Source organism: Podarcis tiliguerta, assembly GCF_965153285.1.
Source record: "Podarcis tiliguerta genome assembly, chromosome: 3".
Lineage (NCBI taxonomy): Eukaryota > Metazoa > Chordata > Lepidosauria > Squamata > Lacertidae > Podarcis > Podarcis tiliguerta.
In genome coordinates, this window is record NC_139536.1 from 85,445,199 (window position 1) to 85,467,333 (window position 22,135).

A 22,135-nucleotide genomic window follows, 5' to 3' on the forward strand; every position below is an offset into this window, starting at 1 on the left:
GCATCTTTAATTAGTGGCGATCCATCCCCCTCATGTGATGTGCCGCGAGTTCAAATTACTTGAACCAGACCCCTGAGAACAGGCAAGGAATCACTGTCCTTGCAGTAAACCCCAACAGTAAATAACTCCCAGAGGGGCATCAGAACAAAAGAAGTGGAGACTTCACCATGAAAAAGCCTGCTGTGTTCTGCCTTAAAATCCTTGACCTCCATTTCCCCTTCTGTTGGCAGCATAATGAATCGTCATGAGATTTTTGCAAAGTACAATTTTCCTTTTCTTTTCTGGTAAGTGAGCCACAGCCTGTAAACAAGCAACTATTTATCCCCCCACCCCAAACATCCTTCCGTCTCTGGATTGATGGCAGGCATAGAAGCAGAAGAAAGAGTAGCCCAGGAGAGTAGGAAACAAAGGGGAGAGGGGTCGTCATGAGTAGCAACTATTCAGGAAGGAGATATGTCAAAGAATACCGGAGACACAAAAGGACCTTCGAGAGATAATAAGCAGTAGGGATACCAATCAAATTTTGCGGCAACCCAAGGGCAGCAAACAGAACGAAATGTCCTCAGGGATGTGGAAGAACAAACCAAACTTAGGTTGTCCTAGGCTGATTAGGAAAAAAAACAATCTCCCTGTATTTGAGCAAACAGTTCAATATTTAGCTTAGCTGGAATGACTCATGGCCCAAAATAATTATATGCCCAAGTATTTAAGAAAGCAGGAGTCATTATTATTTTTCAGATGAGTGGTGTAGCATGGTGGGGGGCATAAGGGCAGTTGCCCTGGGTGCAAAATTGCCTCAATGCAGCTGTGTGCTTCCATTGCTGGGCTCTGCTGAAAATGGCTTCTCCATGTGAACCAGGAAGCCAGACAATGGAACGACTCGTCTTTTCTTAGCTCTGTGGCTGCAATCTCCTGGGTGATGCGGTAGCCGTTGAATGTGGATGTGTACTCCAACCATTTCCCTCCCTCCAACCCACCCACCCCCTATGCGCTTCCCTGGGCACTGGCAATCCATGCTATGCCACTGTTTCAGATTCCACAGCAGTATTCGGATGAAGCAGTTTTACTCAGCCATGTTGAGGGCACCATAGTTCCATATGGGGCTGCTATAGATGAACTCCACCAGCACACATGAGGATCCCCTTTTACGGCAACTTCCCATTCCCGACAAGCCATATATGTGAAGCAGGTACCATGAATGAAGTCTGACGGTTTTGCATCCCAAACAGACCTGGTGTTAGGTGCTCTGTGCTTTGTCAGCACATGTTTGTGGATGAAAATCAATCCATGTGTTCATTCACAGATATATCTGGCCTTACAGCTTTTAATTTTTTAAAAAAAGTTGTTTTCCTTTTGGCTGAGAGAGGAAGGGAAAGCATCCACAGTCAATCAGCATATAGAAGTTGCTTTGTTGCTTAGTGGTCTGACAATGCAAGGATAAAGTAAAAGGCCATTTAAAACAATAGGTCCATGAAGAACGTGGGCACGACCTTCGCACTTGCTGTTTGTAGGATCCAATAACCGCCAGAGTTGATTGATACCGGATAATACACAAACCTGCTAAATCATGGATTTCAGATAACTACTGGCTCCTGAGAGATGAAAACCGCAATCAGAATCAAAATGAAATGGGCATTTTGGATTGGATCCAAAAGTCCCCTTCTTCTGGCAGAAGGAGTCTTCCTTTGATAGAAGCTCTTCCATCAAATAAAAGCAGCTTTTGGATCTAATCTAGTATTCGATAGCATATAAAACAGTGTTTAGGAGGTGCAAATTAACTAGTGTGTGAATAGCAAATCTGGGTTAGCTTGTTGATGGTAACAGGAGTGACAAATTGGATCTTATGAGACTGAAGTATTTTCTTAATATTGTTAACATAGTCCTTATGCTTCCTCTCCTAGTTAAGGTTGTTATGGCTCAAATGTCAACAGATCCTTTCTTCATCCAGTGGCTGTAAAGGTCATGGCTTTCTCCACAGCAACAAAATATTCCAGCCCCACTTCTAGAGCACAACAGGAGCCAACCTAGTACTGTGGAAAATATCCATTAAAAGAGAGAGAGAAATCAGCCTAGGAATATGAAAAAGGCATTAAGTAAACCCAAAAACAAAATCAAATAGACTGTGCATGTTGAAAGTGACTCTTTCCATATAAAACAAATGAACAAACTAGGCATAGTTAGCAAATATTGATGATATTTCAAGAGCAAGGAAGTGAAATTGCATGGGGGGCGGCAAAGCTCAGTACTAGCTTGGCTGTTACATGTTGTGTTTGGACACTCAGTTCAGAGAACTGCAAGAACTATGACTACATTTGTATTTTGTAACACTACAGTGGTACCTCGGTTTTCGAACAGCTTAGTTCTCCAACTACTTGGAAGCTGAACGCTTCAAACTCAGAAATGAGTGTTCCGGTTTTTGAGCTGTTTTGGGAATCCGAACATGCTCCAATTTGAGTGCACACTTCCATTTTGAACGAGCGGCTTGGCCCCATCAGTGACTGCCGCTGCTTCCTTCCCTCTGCTGCGAAACGCCTCTTTCCTCGTACAAAGTGGAGTAGGGCGGCTCCTCGGAATAGAAGTGACTCTAGAGTAGGGAGACTTGGAAGTTGTCGACTCTCCCCCAGCGCGCAGAGAGGCTGTGGTGGGGAAACTATGCTGGGCAGGTTGATCTTCCCGCCCCCTCGCCTTTCCTCCCTCCCTCCCTCCCCCACCCCGTCCCAAGCCCGACCCCAAGTCAAGTCCAGGCGAGGCAGCGCAGGCGCCCCATTCCCAAGCGGGGGATCGGGGCGCTCGCACTGCTTGCAGGCTCCAGCCCACCCGGCTCAGCATCCAGCGGCTAGGAGCGCAGCCGAGAGCAGCCACCGCCGCCTCCTCTCCGCGCTGCGGTGCTGCTGCCGCGTCCCGGTGCCGCCGTGCCAGGGACCGGCAGGCGGCATCGCCCCGACCGGCTCACAGCTGCCGCCTTGTCATGCTGCCCAAAGTGCAAACAAAAGCCCTGGGACTCGGCCGGGCGAATGGGGAGCCTGGGCAAATGCCGGAAAACATGCAGGGGGGAGAGAGAGAGGGAGGGAGGGAGATGGCTTGGGTGGGAGGCAGAAAACTTTTGCCTCCCTTTCCTCCCCCCCCCCCACTTAAAAGCGCCTCTCCTGCGTCTAGCTAGCCACCCCTTCCCCACACACACCCCATGCGCGCTCCTCCTCCTTCCAGTTTGAGTGTTTCCACACACACACCCCTTTAAACTCCCCCCTCCCGTCTCGTCCCTCCAATGGCAATGGGTAGATCGCTGCAGTTTTTGATACTGGGTGGTAGATTGCAGCCTGGTTTATTGCTTTCATTTTACGCATCAGTGGTCTCATTAGATAGTAAAATTCATGTCGAATAGCTGTTTCAGGGGTTGTTTTTAATTGTCTGGAATGGATTAATCCATTTTGCATTACTTTCTATGGGAAAGCGTACCTTGGTTTTGGAATGGACTTCCGGGATGGATTAAGTTTGAGAACCAAGGTAATAGTGCCATAACGGAATGCATTCCCTAGATGGCAGCACAGGACAATAATTTCTATGAGTAAAAGCACCGATTAAACTGTGTAGCTGTTCTCCCTATACTTATAAACAGACACTTGAGCTGTGTGCATACAATGCATTTAAATCACATTGCTTCCCTCAAAAGAATCCTGGGAATTGTAGTTTGTTCAGAGTTCTGGGAATTGTAGCTAGGTGAGGAATAAACAATAGTTCCTGGGACTCTTTTGGAGGAAGAAGCCATGTGCTCTAAGCATGCTTCATAGGTATGGTGTGTGCACAGCCTTCATGAAAGTACTGCTTATTATACCATTCAGCACGTGAGCAATAAAATAACCTGGCTAGAGATGTTTAACAAAACAGGTAACTTCAGAGGAGCCCTGCTGGATCTGGTCAAGGGCCTAGCTAGTCAGGCATCCTGCTTCCCACAGTGACCAACCATGTGCCCACGGGAAGCTCATAAGATGGACTTGAGGGCAAATAGCCCTCCTCTGCTCTCTAGTCATGCTGTTTTGATCCTCAAGTTAGCACACAGCTATCCTCGCGCATAGCCATTTAAGCCTTACCCTATGAATTTTACCTTTTGAAGCCTTCTAAATTGCTGGCGCTCACCACATTGTGGCAGTGAAATTCCACATTTTAACTATTGCATCACGGGAAGAAGTAAATGCTTTGGTTCTGCCCCGAATCTCTCACAATTCAGCTGCATTGGATAACCCCAGATCTAAGCATTATATGAGAATGAAAGGTCTGGCATCATAAGCCTGTAATTGCTAGGTTTACTTATAAGGGACTTTATCAAAAGCTTTTTGAAAGTTCAAGTGCGGCTGGTCCTACCATGAGGCAGAGTGAGGCAGCTGCCTCAAGCAGAAAATTCTGAGAAGTGGGAAGTGGCTAGAAAAGTATGCTGTGTTTTCTGCTTTGCAGCGCCTAAGCTCTCTTGCTGCCCTAGCACAGCCAGTGCACCAATGAGGCAACCTGTGTCAGGTGGCATGCTCCTTCCACCCCACCAGGGTATGGGCCCAGATCGGGGTGGGTGGGGGTAGGAAAAAGTGTCAGTAACACATCTTGCCTCAGGCACCAAAAGCCCCGAGCCCAAATAAACAATAATTGTTGGATCACCCCTAGCTACACGCTTTTTTATACTTTCAAAGAACTCTAAAAGGTTTCTGAAATAGTACTTACCCTTGTGGAAGCCATTTTGATTCTTCAGCAAGATTTCTATAAGCTTAGCAATTTTATCTTTAAGAAACCTTTCCTGGAACAGAAGTTAAGCTAACTTACCTGCAATTCCCTGGATCCCTTTTTAAATAACTGGTGCCACGTTGATGGCTCTCCGGGTTTTTTGTTCAGAGGCCAATCTTAGCGACGAGGTATGTGTTCTTGTCAGAAAACCAGCAATTTCACATTTGAGCTCTTTAAGGACTCGTAGGTGGATACCATCTGAGGCCAGAGATTTGTTGATTTTTAATTTGTCAATGAGGCTTAGAACTTTGCCTCTTGTTGCACTATTTCTAATTTCTTCAGAGTTCCTGATGAAGGTAGCTCAGGTTTAATTGTTATGTAACTGAAGTTTGTGCACTGAGGTCAGTGGGGTTACTCAGTTCTGCTATGCTCAGCTAGTATTTCGACAACTGAAATGAAATAAACCATAGGGACTTATTTGCCAGGTTTTTGAAATGCTGCAAATACTGTGTATCTCATAGGAGCATGCCCTTAGGAAGAATTGAATCCCTTTCTCCTGCAAATAATATAGAAAACACTGAACAAATACCTTTCTGTTGTTGCTATAGTGATTCTGTTTGCTAAGAGCAAACTATATTTTTACTCTCGAGTACAAGGAGAAAACATGTAAACTTTCGATTCAACATAAATCAGCACTGCATATTGGGAATATGCAAAAGGATGCCACGAAGGGCTCTTGCTTACACAAATTACACACCATACTGGAGTAAAGCAGGGGAACAACAAAACCCATCAGCCCTAACCATTGGCCATGCTGGCTGGGGCTGATGGGGCTTGAAACCCAGTAACCTTTGGAGGGCCACACGTTCCCTCATCCCTGGGAAGCACTGCATTTAGCAGGGATCTGGCTAAAGGCACATTATGCTTTTGCTGAGAACCTTTTCCTATAGATTTGCACTAAATTAATGGCAATGCCAAGAGACATTTTGAAGTAAGATAACATGGTTTCACAGAAGGTGAAGGAACTCTAAATGGTGTCTGGAATACTTTCAGAACTGCCCGTTACAAACAGAAAGGCAAGTAAACACAAGGGCCTAGTGCGAGACACCCCTAGATAACAAGGCAACAAATTATGTGCAGTTATAGCTTTACAGGGCACTCAGCCTGTGCACAAAGATAAACTCAGTATAGAGTAACTGCCAGGGTAGTCAAGCCAAGGAGCAGGGTTCAAGTCCTCACTCAGCCATGAAGCTCACTAGATAATTCCACATAACCTACCTCTCAAGGATGTTGCGAGGATAAAATTAGGTGGACTTATGTATAAACTCCTTGGAGAAAGGCAAGTTACAATGGAACAAAGAAGTAAAATAAATTGCAGTCGGACAGGAAGCAAGTATTAAGAGTATTTGGGATTCATGCAGAGAAGGCTACTAAGGAGCCTCTTCCAAGCTGTTCCTTGGCCTTGCAGTCAGCAGCAGTGCCAGACTCAGCAGCCTGATAGAAATGTGTTGTTTGGGCTTTGTGCTGAGCTTTTTGAAGTGTTAATGAGCACAACTTTTCAGACTCTGCTGATCCTGGGATCAGGCTGCCAATCATACTGTCTACAGTATAGTGATGAAAACATATAGAATCAAGTACAGGTATGCAGATCCCAGAGTCAGCTGATGCTTTCGACTGCGTTGTTATTTGTTGATAGAAAAGAATCTTTTGACTTCTAACACAATCTTGTCATCAGGCTGCATGGGGATAGGTGACTCATTCTCATCCAGATCTGCTGCTAATGCTTCCTGGCAGTTATATAGATGCTGCTCACCATTCTTAGTAACTTGAACAAAGTTGCATGCTCTTTCCCATTAGACAAATGACAGGCAGAGCTGGAAAGCCAGTGTTATTAAAAGCTGGAATTGAAAGAAGCTGTGGGGCTGCTAATTTGAAATGGGAGGGATGTTTAACCCCATATATTTTCCCCAATCTTAAAACCATTGCCTTGAGACTGCTAATACAGCTATCTTGTACGTTGTGTGGTTTTGTCCCTGCTGTATAGCTTCAGTAATCTTGGGGGTGGGGGGAAGCCTGATGGTCACAAGTTGTCAAGAACATCTCTAGTAATGAAGCTGAACACAAAGAACACTGGGAACACAAAAAAGCCATGTGGGACTTGTGGAGAGCATGAAAAGAATTGCCTAGAGAGGTGTGGTGGGGCATCCATGACAACAGCAGCAGATAGGCTGGGGAGGCAATGTTAAGGCTGGTGAACTGGGCTGTGTTCTATGGCACCTAGCAGAAAACATAATGAGTGCAAGAGGGAAAGAGGAATGTATTTCAGCAACAGAAGTTGCAAAGACAACATGGTCCCTTGACTTTAATTGGTCCAGGGGGATTTACACTTTTAAAGTCTTCTTAGGTTTAGCAAGATGGTGGGATCTTTGTATTTGGTTGTTGTTTTTAGCGCACGCTCCATTATTTCGAAAAGGGGGCAAAAGGAGGGTGTTCCTTAAAAATCTACCGCAGTGCATCAAATCTCTTGCAACGTTTGCAAGATACACACTTTGTGGTACAACAAAAAGAAAAGCATTGCTATGACTAATGTTTACAGTCAATGGCATTTTTTTTTATTAGATTGCCGTTATTAGTGTTTCCTGTGCCTGGCCTCAGAGCATTCTGCCAGCTAACGCTCCTTTCGATTTGTTAAAAAGGGTAGAGAAAAATGAAGTTCATAAATGCAAAAGTTGTTTTCAAAAGCGGGCTGGCATCCCTTTATAAAGTATTCAGATGAACACCCTGATGACTGGTACCCACCAACAACACATATAGATTTATAGGGAAACTGGCTGTATTAGTAATCTTCTGGGGGAGTGGGAAAATCAAATTGTTTTGATAAAGTTATGATTATATCCTGTTTCTTGAAAATAAAAATATTTTTTTTAAAAAAACACACAGTGGGCTAGATCCAGATTGAGTCATGCTTTGAAGAAGCCTATGAGATCACTAGTCATGACAAACTTAAAGCCCATTGATTTCACTCTCCCACTGATTTCAATAGATTTACTTTAAACATGACTCAATCTGGATCCAACCCAGTGTGTTCACTAACCACTGATCTGGATTTTGCTTTCAGGCAGGGATTGCTCACAGGGAGATGATTCATTCTCCTGAATCCAACTAATTAAGTAACATAGTGTGGGAACACACATCTTTTGAATTGTTCCTATTCTGGGCATTATCAGCATGGATTCAGAAAAGTGAATGGTTTTGTGTATGGTTCCAGCTTGGGTCCCCTCCAAATCGACCAAAAGATAGCAGAACCAGCTTTAATTTTTATTCATTCTTCCCTCTTCTAACTTCACCCTGATCCAGTAAGGGACTTTCCTGCATGGAAGCTGCTTTCTGCACCCAGCAAGTGTCCATCTGTCTTGTAATGCTCATCTGCCCTTCATTTAACAGGCTAGATGTAATCACATCTGGGGCACCAGATGCTGCATGGAACTAGCTGCCCGTAGGCTGCTCTATTCAATGTAATTTACCCAATAGCCTATTTGGAACATGGTATTCCCTTCTCTTAAACTGAAATTAAAGTTCACCATTTAGGAACCCTGCTCTGTAATTATTTAGGGGTGAGTGGGTAGAGGGATCTTGACTAGTTTGCAGAAGGGGCATGTGAATGCATTCCACTTTAAAAACTGCCTTTTTAACGATGATAATTTTAGGTATGGCTTTTTCACCCAACCACCTGGGTACATGGTGGCTGCACAGAAGTCTGTGTGCGCCAGCAGTTGTCTCAGGGCAAAGCAGTTGTGTGCACAGAACCACCACCACATACAGCAGCTTTCAAGAATTTCCAGTTTCATACCAAAAGCCAGATCCTGTCAGTGGTGGTGACAGGTACACAAAACTAGCTTAGCATGGGCTTGTAAGAGAGAGAGAGAGAGCAAGCAAATGTGTTAGATTGCAAAAAAACAAACAAAAAAAACACCCTCAATTCAGATTTGTATTTAACATGAAGTTTTAGATTTATGATGAAGTATTGCCCAACATATCACTAGTGCTAAAGTAACAATCTGTCACCATCTACTAGAGAGATGAGATTACTTCCTTGTTTGTTTTGTTTTGTAGCCCTAACCATAAGCGATGCATCTTTCAGTAGCAACAAATCTTCTTGGATGTCATTTGACTCCTTCAGCATCCGACGCCATGTTCATATTCAGTTGCAATTCCAAGCCCTTTCAGCAAACGGCATCCTATTCTACACTGCTCAACACCTGAGCCCACGATCAGGTAAGGAGAGGGTCTGCATTATACTGTTTTATTATATGGACCAAGGAAAATAACCAATGCAGACATACATAGGTTCATTAAGAGTGTCTCGTGTTTCAGCATTAGTTGATCAGATCAAGCTAATCCTTAAAAAAAAAAGTTATGTAGTGTCTTGGACTGACTAAAATGGCTGCATTGCGCTCTTGACAAAAAATGCACTTAGATCAGCTGGATCGTGTTTGTCACAGGCAGTGCAGCACTGAGGTTTAGGAAAACCCATTGCTCTTCCACTGTAAGTTTTAAATGGAATTTTGATTGACCTCCCACACTTTGTAGGTATAACAGTCCTCCCCCCATTTTTGTGAGGTGCATCTATGTTCCAATCACTCAGTTGGCATGATACAGCTATGCACAAAGCATTTGTCCCTTCTCCTTTCACACCCCTGGTAACTCTGAAGCCACTGCTTTGTTTTCTGAAGTTTTTTCTTCAAAGCCATAAGGGAAGGAAGCAGTCGAAACTGGCAAGCTGTGTGTCAGTTTTGCCTCGCTCCCTCCTGTAGCAACCACAGCTTTTGTTAATTCACTCTCCTCTCGCTCACACCCTCTCCCCAGATTTTGAAGCTGCTGCTTCAGTTACTGTTTCCTCCTTCTCTAAGCTCACAGCCATTTTAATGCTGGGGTGGGAGGCTTTTGGAGCTGTGTTTTGTTTTGAAGTAGCACAAATAGCCTTACATGTCTCTTAAAAAGAAATCTATACTTGCACTGAAATCCAGCAATTTAAACAATAACACTGGAGTGCCTGCAGCAGGCACTCAGTATGTGCATGTTTGGACAAATAACCTGGTTGAGGAACTGCCTTGCAAAACTCAGAGAAGTGCAAATTTCAAATGACACTTGTGCTTTGGTTATCTTATTGTGTAGAGGGTGGGAAACAGAATATTTGCTTAATCATGAGCCCTTCCCCCAACCACCTGCCCTACACCTAGCATCATATATGACATCTCGTGTGCGGCAGGTAAAGACGTGGCCCGGGTCCCAGTGGATAGCCCTGTCTGTTTGCAAATCCTGTCAATCAGCTCCATACAAAGGCCTGCACATCTTTCTGTCTTGCATGCACACTCTTTGAAAAATGAGAAAGGATACTAGCACAGATTATGCCCAAGATTGTGATCTTAGGTGTAGTTACTTGTAACTAAGTGCTATTTAACACATTGGAGCTTACCTCCAATTGTATTAAAACAAGGGTATGTTGATAACAGGATGCGAAAGAGCCATTTACCGACTGCCACAAGCATTCATTTCAATCACACCTTCTCCCCTCTAAGTAACAAGTCTCTGTCAGTGGAGTACTCTGCTTAACTTATAACATTCATATTACCTATTTCAACCACACTGTCATGGAAGGGGGTGTCACTGAGGACTGAGTCTTGCATCTGCTGTTTGCCTTGCAACGAGCCTGTCAAAGCAGACTCAGAGTGCAGGGAGGTCCTGGACTATTCTCCTAGCAGCCGCCAAAAGAAATGAAAGGGGTTTCTGTTGCTTAAGTTTGCAAAGCACCTTATGTAAAGCTTTTCCTTTAGCCAGTGTTACATAAGCCTTAACAAACATTGCTCACGCCTAACAGCCAATTGGCACTGGATTTTCACATTGCTAGGTCATAGTAATACCTTTACCTTTACCTAATAGTGCCGGTCAATTCGCTACAAAGATTAAAAAACCACACCGATTTTGAACTGAAGTAATGCATTCTATTTAAATTTATGTATTTCATTGACCAAAAGAGAGATACCATAGCCTCCCTTGCCATTTTACAAAAACTATCTGCCTCCAAAAAAACCCCTACTGGATTCTAAAAGAACTGACGCCTTGTTGGGCAAGGTGGTCAAGGAAGTAGGGGTACAGAATGTGCTCATGCTGCATGTGCCATCCCAACCTTCCCACTTTTGAGGTCCAAAGGGAGCTTCCAAGCCCGTTTGGATGAACCCATTTTCTTGCCTCCATGCAGTCAGAAATCCTGATAAGGCAGACAAGCCTTGATCAGATGGAGACTTCCAATCGCATTCCCCTGTGCAACCCCTGTGGCCACCTTCACAAACTTGCATTGAATGCTTGTAGCTCATCTTCATATTTTCTACTACACCTTCTCAACCTTTCACACACCAAGCCGAATGCAGCCTCTTAGCCAGGCATGGTGCAACAACAGGGTTTCGCTAAATCTGTTCTTGTTCCCTTCCCTTGAACTGCAAAAGAAGGTGGTTGTTGAGCACCTGCCAAAATGGTGCGCATGGCTGGCTGCTGCATTTGGCTTGGTGAGTCACAAGTTGTGCAATGAAGGCCTGTTCTGCAGAGTGTCAAGGCTGCTGCCTAGTAATGCTTAGCCAAAAATGTGTGCTATCAGCTCATGGAATGTTGAAGCATCTTTCTTTCTCTTTCTCCCTAGGCGATTTCCTAAGCATCTCTTTAGTAAACTGGTATGTACAGCTGCGCTACAACCTTGGTGACAGAACGGTAATTCTGCAGACTTTCCAAAATGTACACAGCACAAGCGGTACGTGGTATTTAATTAAAGCAGGGAGAGTTGGCAATGAAGGCTACCTCGACCTCAGTGGCATCAATATAACCCGGGAAGCTAGTAGTGGCATGACTGCCTTAGATACACGCACAGACTTCTACGTAGGTGGAGTCTCTTCTTTAAATCTGGTTAATCCCATGGCAATCAAGAATGAACCCATCGGCTTTACAGGCTGCATTCGAGAGGTTCTTGTCAACGGCAGAGAGCTAAAACTGACTGAGAAAGGAGCTAAAGGTGGCGCCAACGTAGGCGACTGCGATGGAACTCCTTGTGGTTATACAGTGTGTAAAAATAATGGAGAGTGCAAAATCGAACCATCGGGTTTCTATTGCTTGTGCCCCAAGCATTGGATGGGGAAGACATGTGAGCAGTCTGCTTATTGTTCACATAGTAAATGTCTGCATGGAGGCATCTGTATACCTACCCCAGCTTTACTTTCATATACATGCGCATGTAGACTTGGCTGGTCAGGCCTCCGTTGTGAAAAAAAGATCTCATTTTTTACTGCAAAATTTACAGGCAATTCATACCTCAAATACACAGATTCCAGCTATAAAAGAAGGGACCTCAGATTCACTAGGATATCTTTCAATTTCACCACTGATCATGAGGATGGTTTACTTGTATGGTTAGGGAAGGCTGAAAATGAAGACAATGATTTCCTGGCAGCTGGACTTGCTAGTGGAATGCTGAAAGTCATGGTAAACCTCGGAGAAAGCATTGCTGTCCCTCTTGTTCCGCAGAGCAAGTCTCTATGTTGCAAAAAATGGTATTTTGTCACCATTGCACAGAACAAGACTCTCATCAAAGTGTACCTTGATGAGGAATTAGTTCTCTTTGAAGATCTAGATCCACAAAGAAAATATACTGCTCTCAATTATGGAGGGACTTGCTATTTTGGAGGATTTGGGCTTAATAGAAGAGTGAACACTGTCACCGCAGGGCTGTTCAATCAGGAATTAGTTGGCAAAATTAAAGACGTTGTCCTGTTTCAAGATTCTAAAAAGATCCTGCTGATTAAGGGAGAAGGCTATAATGTTTATAGTGGAGATAAGGATTAACTGCTGAATAAGAACCTTTTTATGTACCGTATTTTTCGTCCCATAGGACGCTCCGTCCCATAGGACGCACCTAGTTTTTTGGGGGGGAAATAAAGGAAAAAATTTTTTCCTTTATTTCCCCCCCAAAAGCAGGTCGGGGAAACCTAACCAGGTCGAGGAACAGCGGGGTGGCGGCGCTGCGCCTCCCTGCTGTCCCCTGAGCTTGTGGGGCTGGCCAATGTCTGCTTCAGGGCGCCCCACCAGCCAGGCAGCAGGCTGCTATCCGCAGCGTGGGGAGTGCTGCGGGGAACTCCTGGAGGGCTCCCGACGCTGCGGATGTATGCCTGGCGTGAGGGGCGCCCTGAAGCAGAGCGCCCCTCGCGCCAGGCAGCAGGCTGCTATCCGCAGCGTGGGGAGCGCTGCGGGGAACTCCTGGAGGGCTCCCCACGCTGCGGGTGTCTGCCCGGCGCGAGGGGCACTCTGCTTCAGGGCGCCCCACCCGCCGGGCGGCAGGCTGCTATCCGCAGCGTGGGGAGCCCTGCGGGGACCTCCCGCAGGGCTGCGTAGGGTGCGGACGTGTTCCCGAAGCGCCAGGCGCTCTGCTTTCAGGGCGCCCGACGCTCCGGGAAGGAGGCTGCTATCCGCAGCCTAGACATCCCTGCGGCACCTCCCGCAGGGCTGCCTAGGCTGCGGATGTCTTCCTGAAGCCTGGAGAGCGAGAGGGGTCGGTGCGCACCGACCCCTCTCGCTCTCCACGCTTCAGCGAAAGCCTGCATTCGCCCCATAGGACGCACCCAGATTTCCCCTTCATTTTTGGAGGGGAAAAAGTGCGTCCTATAGGGCGAAAAATACGGTAAGTACAAAATATGAATCTTTACTTACACTGCATGATGCATTTTAGGAAACCTTTCCTTCAGGCTCCTTGGCTCTTGGACTCCCTTTGCAGTCCCCAGCTCCCTTGGTTGTCTCTGAGTGAGGTTTGAATCCTAGCCAAACTCTTTTCCCTTCTCTCTGAGAAGCTGGACTTCAGAAATGTTTAAATTCCACAATTAACTAATAGCTGAAAAAAGGCAATTCTTTTGTGTTAATTTAGGTGTTTCAAAACAGACAATCATTTTATTTTCTATATCATAGGTAGCTTTTGTATATGAAATGACTAATGTATATTCAATATAGAATTATATTAATTTTCTGTTAGCTTTTTCTCATAGAACTTGCATACAGTATTCAGAAAATAAATGCCAAATGAGATAGAAACACAGTGGTAAAAGTATTTTTTTAAATACCAAATGTGTTTACAGTTCCACTACAAAAGCCAACTGGGTACTTCCACCATTGCTGACAAGCAACATTTTCTTGATTGTATGTCTGTGTATAACACACACAGCTTTCGCCGGAACTCCCCCAGAAGTGTGGGGAAAGACCTGACCAGCCTCAGCAAAGCCCCACTGTGCCTCCGACACAGGAGGAGACCCTCAGTGGCTCCCGGCCATTCATCTACAGGCTCTGGAGAGGCACAGGTGAACCTGTGCTTTGCTGGGGCTCTTCAACCTCCTAGCTAACAGCTGACACACAGGAAAGCTGCACCTCAGCTGAGCAAGCCCCCCAGCTCACCTAAGCCAGAGGGGGGGGGGGAGCTTGCTAAGCTGCTCAGCTGAGCGGCCTCAACAACAGGTCTGGTTGACATATCAATATCGCCCAGGAATGGTATGATGGTCAGAGCATGATGGTGCCATCACTCAGCGGTATAGTGCATGTGAAACTGCTGCCGCTCCTCAGTTCCAATGCCCAGTGGAGCCATGGCGGTTTCACTTGCGATATACCGCTGGGGAAGCTGCCCATCTGTGCCTCAGCAGCCTTCACACGAGGTGGGGGGGGGGAGGCAGGTTGCCTCTCTGCCAGTAGGAAGAGGCAGCCTGCCCACCCACCCATGGCAAGGGCAGTCAGGCTCTGTTCATGAAGCTACCTCAGCCCCCACTTTAACATGGATGGGCTGCCTCTTCCTCCAGGGAAAAAGAGGTGCCCTGCCAACTCCACTGCCTGTGTGGTGGCAGCTGAGGCAGCCCCACAAACAAGAGCCTGTCAGAGGTTGGCTCTAGCTTGCGAAGAGAACACACACCCTGAAGATGGGCTCTGGGGTGGGTCTTCTGAGGGAGGTGTGTTCCGGCACCTATTGGTTCAGGAAAAAAAGCACTATATACTATAACAATGACACTAGGAAGTGAGGGGTGACGGGGAAGGAGCAGATGATGACAGAAGTACTTGCATTATGATTGCTAGAAAATACCATTCACATCTCATACCCGTGTAGCATCCGGCTGCTAAGCTGTTTGGGAAAGTGCTCAACCATAATTTCTTTTGTCGTTAACCTCCATATTTCCTGATGTTAAAAACAGAAAACACAATCCAAACTGCCACCTCCTGCCATGGGGCTTTGCAAAGAGGCAGAGCCTCCACAATCACAGCTTTCCTGATCGTGGCAGCTGCTGGGATGGGACCACTGCAGTCACACAATGGCAATGAGTTCAGGCACCAGCAGATCCCAGGTCAGCACAAGCCCACCACTCTCCCTGGGAATGCACTGTTTGGTGGCTTTCCTCTGGCTCCAGCCAGCAGGCCTCCCAACCAGCCATATACTGGGTGGAAGGGGGAGCCCGGCTGAGCCAAAGGGAAGGACACACCACCTAATCCAACTGCCCAACCCCAGCCCAGTGTCAAGTGCATGGGGAACTGGTCTGCCTCGTTTTCCTCAAGTGAAACACAAAAATTTCCAAGAAAATGGTAAGGAATGGGTTATGCTAATAACAGCTTTGTCATGCTGACAAAGTTAGCAACATGTAGCAAACCTGTTACCTTCCTAAACATTTTTCAACTTTTCTCTCCATCAAGTTGAGCCTCAAACCCTTAGAAAGATTAATGTAGAAGTTGTCATCATTTACCTTTGAAAAGCACTCAGGATTGCAGCCTCTGAGGAGTTGGTGTTTTAAGCAGCAGTCAATCCTCTGGAATAAATGTGGGCTTGCCCTATTTTTTGTTGAGACACTGCTTTGTAATAAATGAAAAATGCAACACTTCAAAACATGTACCTGTATAACGATATATAAAAACTATTATTTGTTCCATAGCCTTCAAATAAAATTCTCACTAAAACCATCAGTGTCTCCTTTTGCTTCTTGTTCTTACTAATAAAATGTTTACATCAAATGCACACTCACACCCCAAAGAGCTGATACCTACTCTCAGCAGCCAGGAGCGTCAGAGCTAAACACTGGAGGACCTGTCAGGAGTGAACATGGACCACTGGTACCCAACTGTGTGGGAAACAGCCCTACTAGAAAAGCTAACCTAACCAACAGACTGAAACTGACATGGGGACAAATAAAAGAGGATGCTTTCTCCCCGGTGTGGCTCCCCTTTATTACACACACAGCCCAACAAGACAACAAGAACCACCCAACAACAGCATGTGAATCAATATGGTTAACTTGACCCAACAACCCCTCTCTTTCACACACACAAACAAAACCCACTGCAGTCAACTAAAGGCAACCAACCATGCCCTAGGCCCCCAACCTCTCTCACTGTCAATGAAAACTACTGTATTTACTTGAATGTAATGCACACCTTTTTAGATATGATGGTGTATTAGATTCACATAAATAGAAATGAATAGAAATGAATAAATGAATAGAATAAATGAATAGAAAGAGAACTTACCCATGTGACGCTGACACAAAAATCTCGCACATACACTATGTAAAAGAATGAAAGTTTACTTTCCCCTTCTCTCCCTCCGCTCTCTCACCCCACCCTTCTTCTCCCCCAACCTTATTCTGTATACAACTTTAAAGTCTCACATTGAATATAACTAATCTGTAAAAAGGACTTATCTGAAAATAGAGACAATATATGTACTTCTGTAAGGGAAACATACCGAAACACGAACACCAGCAACTTGCAAGTACTTTCTCACACAATTTTCTCTCACAAGTCAGATGTAGAATTGGCATGCCAGTGTTTGAATCCACAAGAAGACTGGGGGGGGGGGGGGAATCACACAATTTGAAACTCACTAGAAGGGTACATCTTCTAGTTCTCAAACTGTGAAAAATGACTGTCTTCCATATGGAGAATCAACTTAGAATTTCCAAGGAACCTACTGCTTTTCAGTTTCTGCAAGACTTCATCTGTTTACACACTAGTGAACATCTCACTGTGAAACAACTTTCCAATCCTTGCTTGCTCTCAACTTGCAAAATGGTGATTTAACCCAGAAGTAGCATTTCACTGATTGCCATGTCAAGGGCCTTAAAACAGTGCAAGACCTTTGCTATCTATGCAAGGTCTTTGACTGCATTCTCATTGCCTCCCCAGGAAACCAAAACATTATTACAATACTGTGATTAAGATTCTGTGTTTATGTACTGCCCTTCCTTCCAAAAGCATCCAAAGTGCTACCAAATACAACTAGAAAAGAAAACCAGAAGCAAAATACAACAAGCGTGTCTTCGGTTGATAGATACCAAGGCAAATTCATGTCCCAAAAGCAAAGCAAAGCAACATGCCTCTAGCGGATACGTAAAAGGCAGTAGGGTGGGAGCCAACCACACTTCCGTAGGGAAGGAATTCCATCACCAAGAAAGCCCTTAGGTCGCCATAATCATGGGCCACCATATTCTCACATTGGCAGGATCAAAAGCAGGACCTCCCTTGATGATTTCAGAGCACAGGTTGGTAGGTATTCAGACACAGTTACTACTACTACTACTACTACATTAAATATTAGTAGCTGTACTCATGCAACACTGATAACTGCTTGCCCAGAATTTCAAAGGAAAATTCTTCACATAGCCCTCAGTACCACAATACCACCCACCAGTTAACCTACCAGACTTTATTCTAAGCCCACAAGAAAACACAGAGAATAAAAGGCATGAACAGGTCAGGTCACTGCTGTGAAACACAGGCATAAGAGGAAACAAAAAAGAGAAATCTGCTCCATTTGTACAAAGTTAACACAAACTCTACCTGAGACACGAGAGCACGAATGTAGGGCTGCACAATAAACATGACTGGTTCTCCTTTGCAGATTGCTCAAGGAACTCAGATTCTCACCATACAAATTCTGAACAATCCCCACCCTGAGAACTATTCGAAATCAGCACACTTGGAATATTCATTAACAAACCTATCTGTGCTTCTTCCACTCACAGCCTTCATCAATGGTTATGTTAAGTCTAAGATGATCTGCTCCTATGTTGAATAAGCTTCTTTTCTACTTTCTGTTGGGTGGGGGGATAGAAAGACAGGAGGATTCCCAGCTGGTCTTGGAAGACAAACTAGCTGAGAAGTCCTGCTGACCAGAGTGTGTTCACAAGTGCCGGGGAAACAAAGAAAGCTCAGTTGCGGGATTGAGGGTGATACCTTGGTCCCAGAAGGTGACATTCTACATTCACTTAGACAACTGTGCTGGACATAGTTGCAAATATTCCCTCCTTCCCCAGCAATAATTTACATCAGAATTACCATGATCTTGAATTTCTATTTAACATATACATTGTGCTAAAAAAAAAAAGTGTTTCTTAAAAGCCAACAATCTGGATAGTCACATTTTTAAATAAAAGCTACCATCAAGCATTGTACTGTATAGCATTTTTAATTTGACTATATAAAGCCATGTGCAAGGTTTGCAAACCGGCTGTTATATTTAAATAGGATTTTAAAATAGCCTAACGATTTGCTTTAATCACATATTATTGGAAGGAAGTTTATTTTGATACCAAAGTGCAAAAAATTTATGTTCATAGGTAAGGCGATCTTACTCAAGAAGGTTCTTTATCCACAATGCTCTTAATTTTACTAAATACTTCAAAACAAGATGTTGAACAGAATAGTGCAATGGTATCCAACAGAAACAGCAATATACTATAATTTTCCACAGAAAATCACAAAATTTTACTGATCTATTTATTAAAAGCCCTAGGGTTGTTAAAAATTACCAGTCAAGCCACATTTATACATCTTTCTGTTATATCAGTTTAGCCTATTGCTTCACATCTATTAAAACCAATCAAACAACAGCTGTGAGAAGGCTTTATCATTTGTAGAATCAAAATATCCCTTAAAATATTTACATTTTACAATATAAAGGATAGTAAAACACAATGTCATGTACAAGCTTAGGTATTCAAGTTTTTGAAGCGAGAGAAATGGTTGGGAAATTAATACAAATTATAGCATAAAGGCTAAAAGGTGGGGGGGAACCTTATTAAAATGTGTGCCCTAAAAGCAATAAAATTTGGACCATGCAGCCTTCTAATTTCTGCTCAAAAACTGTTTCAGATGCATAGGGGTGGAAATATGATGATAAATACTGCTCTTTTTTCATTTTGCTTGTCTTCTGAAAGTCTTCAACACCATTCAAGTATGCTGTATACTGCATTCAAACTTGGGTTTCTGAGAGTGTGTCACAGTCTTTTCTTTTCTTTTTAAGTCACTGTAATCTAAGAAGAGTGAATGATACAAAATTCTCCTTTATATTTACTGGAGCATCTTCAAACAGCGAGCACAAATCACCAAAGGCTGCAAATATGTCAACTGAAGCCAAATCGAACAAAGAACCTTTATGCACTTTTTATTGCATATCAAAGGAAAACCCTTAAATTATTGTCTATACAAGCAACGTAAAATTTTGAACAATTCAACCTCTGCTCCTAGAGCGGCTGAATGTAAAAGTAAATGAGCAAGTGGTACACTGGTTGGTACCCAACAAGACTTGTCTCTACAAAACATTAAACACTGGATATTTTTTTTAAAAAGAAAGAACTGATGGCACAACTGATACCCAAGCATATCTTTTTACAGAGTTTTAGGACATATTTAAAACAGATTATTTCCTGTTTATTATAAACTTTAGAAGATAGGCTGTGGACCCCCTTCCCCGCTACTTTTACCTCTTGGTTTTCCCCCGGTCACTGTGGTCCCTGTCTTTTTGATGTCTATCTCGGGGCTTGTCGCTCTCTCGCTCTCTGTGCCTCTCCCTACTTTTCTCTCTCTCTTTCTCCTTCTCCTGAGCACGCTCTTCACTTTTAGGAGCTTCCTTCTTGTCAAGATTCCTACTGTCTCTGGATTTGCCTTCAGAGTCTTTGTCGCTATGTGAAAGCCGCGACCTCTCTTTGTCCCGATGCCCTTCCTCCCTGCTTTTCCTCTCTCTCTCTTTCTCCTGGTTTCTATCTCTATGCCTATTTCTTTCGGAATCCGGCTCCCATTCATGCCTGCCCTTTTTCTGGTGGTGGGTCTCGCTGTAAAACCTCTGCCTCTGCTGGTCGCTTTTCCTCCTACCAAATGCCCTCTCCACATGGGGACCCTGGCGACCCCAAGGATCGCTGTGACGCCTCTCTGTCCTCCGGGTGTCTCTACCCTGATAAAAGTGTTCTGGCCCCGAGAATCTCGGCTGTTTCTGAGCCAGGGGTGGCACTGGCGTAACTGGTCCAACAAAATGTGGGGGCTGACCTGACAGGTGCAAAACGGGGGGCCAAGGCATCAGAGGGTTCTGAGCAAAGCCAAAGCCTGGAGGAGGGAGGAGCGGAGGGGGCAGATGAGGAGGAAAGCCAAACACAGGATTGTTTTGGGGAGGGAAATTAGGGGCAACAGCCCCTTGAAACTGAGAGCCAGGCGGAGAAGTTTTGGTGTGCTGAAAATTTGGCTGCGGAGTCCTGATTGGTGAAAAGCTTCCACTTGCAACAGGGCTGGGCATTTTGGTACTGAATTCAGAACCGCTGGCATTATCTGCTTCAAACTGAGATGATGACGGCGGTGTCAATAATCCTCTTCTAATGGGACGTACTGCCTCAGTGCTTTGCATCAGTGCCTCTTCACACAACGGATTTGTATTTTCCGGCTGTGAGGAGCACACACTGTCTGCTGTAGATGCAGCTGAAACCAACAACTTCTTGCACTCTTGACTATCGCTCCGATCTGAAGCTAGGTCATTTCCTGACAGTTGCTTATTATCTACTTTAGCCTGTTCGGTTTCCAAAGTGTCCGGTTGTTGACTATTCTGTATTTCTTCATACTTAATACTGTCCCCATCATTTTCTGAAGCATTGTTCTGTAGGCCTCGTCCTGCTGCTTGCCTTGGATCCCTTTTAAGATTAATGAACTGTGAACTATTCACAGTCATACTATCAACAGATGCTACGCCGCCATTATTGCTCCCAATTCCTTTCCCTGTGCTCGCCGAGACAGGAAAATCTGTGGTCCTTTCCTGAGAAACATTAGCACCGTCACCCAACCTTAGATTGCTTTCAGGAGTCTCTTTGGTTTCCTTGTTCTGTGACAGAATAGTTAGGTTTGCTAAAAATGCTTCTGTAGAAACATCTGGTGGTTTGCCCTTAAGACTTATGCTTGTCAGATTTTCTGACGAGCATGAGACATCGGCTACTGGTGTATCAGCTGCAGAGAAATTATCAATTGGTTCTTTTGAACTGTCCTTTTTCCCCTTCGTTTCTTCAGTTCCAGCAGTTACTATAGGAATGTCCCTTAGTTCTTCTTTTATGCTGGCCTTCTTATCTAATAAAGGCAGATCTTCACTAGCAAGCTGGCTGACTGCTGGCTGGATATGTTCAGACATCTGCCCCGTAGTGCCCAAAAGACTTTGAAGAATATCATCAACTGGCAGTGGCTTACTTGCTAGTTCAAGAGCAGATTGCTGATTTTCCCATCCAACCAAAACTCCGGGAAGGAACCGCAGAGGCTTTGGTGGTTCAAGTTTGATGCTTTCCACAGCAGGCTCACTCACAGTTGTTTCTTCGGTATTTGATAGCTGCGACTTGATCCTTTGTTTGTGCAATACAGCTGTGAAGGAGTTGAAGAAGTCGTTCTCGTCTTCTTTTTCCACCGATTCAGAATGAAGGACTTCAGGTTTGCTCAGTTTGCTCTTCTTTTCTGGGGGCAAATTCTCAGGACTCTCTTCGGCAGGGCTAGGGTTCGTACTGGTGGCAGAACTGGCCTGCCTTTTCAGCTTCTGACGAATTATCAACCCCAGCAACAAATTGGGTCGGTGCACTTCAATACCTGCATTTGGAAGGCAGGGAACCACAGTGGTATAATTAATAAGATACACATACACTTCAGGAGAGAAAAAAACCTATTTCTACCAAAAAGCTTATCTATGCCTCTGCAATCTCAGAAAACTCAGCTGGTCCAAGTGGTCAAATTTCCCCATGTCTCTCTCAAGAGCTGCTCCCTGTAAGTAGGATTCCTATACACTCTAAAATAATTAGTTCCTGTTAAATAAAGATAGGTTTGCTTTATTCATGAGCACTAATGCATGCTTGTTGAGGGGAAAAACTGAAAGGCGAGGTTTCTCAATGAGGATGACTTCCCACATTTGCAAGCTTCATGCACACTCTCAAAATAGTCATACATTGGGATGAATACGCATCAGCTTAAATATTTTCAGGTTGAAATCTGCAGCGACCTGGAAGTAACAGAGTGTTGTTACTTCCAGGTTTTGCCACTGGCGCACTCAAAATGACGTCACGCACAAGTGCGGAAGCTG

At 44.5% G+C, this 22,135-nt stretch overlaps 2 protein-coding genes across 46 annotated transcripts in view; one reads left to right on the forward strand and one right to left on the reverse strand.

Annotated features, from left to right (window-relative positions):
- EYS (eyes shut homolog) overlaps nt 1-16,249 on the forward strand; it is a 456,551-nt gene extending 440,302 nt beyond the window's left edge. For all 6 annotated transcript variants that reach the window (XM_083431300.1, XM_083431295.1, XM_083431298.1 and 3 more), the window contains 3 exons: nt 8,821-8,982; nt 11,402-12,622; nt 13,432-16,249. In XM_083431300.1, coding sequence (XP_083287426.1) covers nt 8,821-8,982; nt 11,402-12,594 — 1,355 coding nt within the window. In that variant the 3' untranslated portion in view covers nt 12,595-12,622; nt 13,432-16,249. The remainder of the gene's footprint in view (nt 1-8,820; nt 8,983-11,401; nt 12,623-13,431) is intronic.
- A 1,961-nt stretch (nt 16,250-18,210) lies between these two features.
- The window catches only part of PHF3 (PHD finger protein 3), a 46,588-nt gene continuing 42,663 nt past the window's right edge, over nt 18,211-22,135 (reverse strand). For all 40 annotated transcript variants that reach the window (XM_083431319.1, XM_083431315.1, XM_083431304.1 and 37 more), the window contains one exon: nt 18,211-21,648. In XM_083431319.1, the coding sequence (XP_083287445.1) occupies nt 19,523-21,648 (2,126 nt within the window). In that variant the 3' untranslated portion in view covers nt 18,211-19,522. The remainder of the gene's footprint in view (nt 21,649-22,135) is intronic.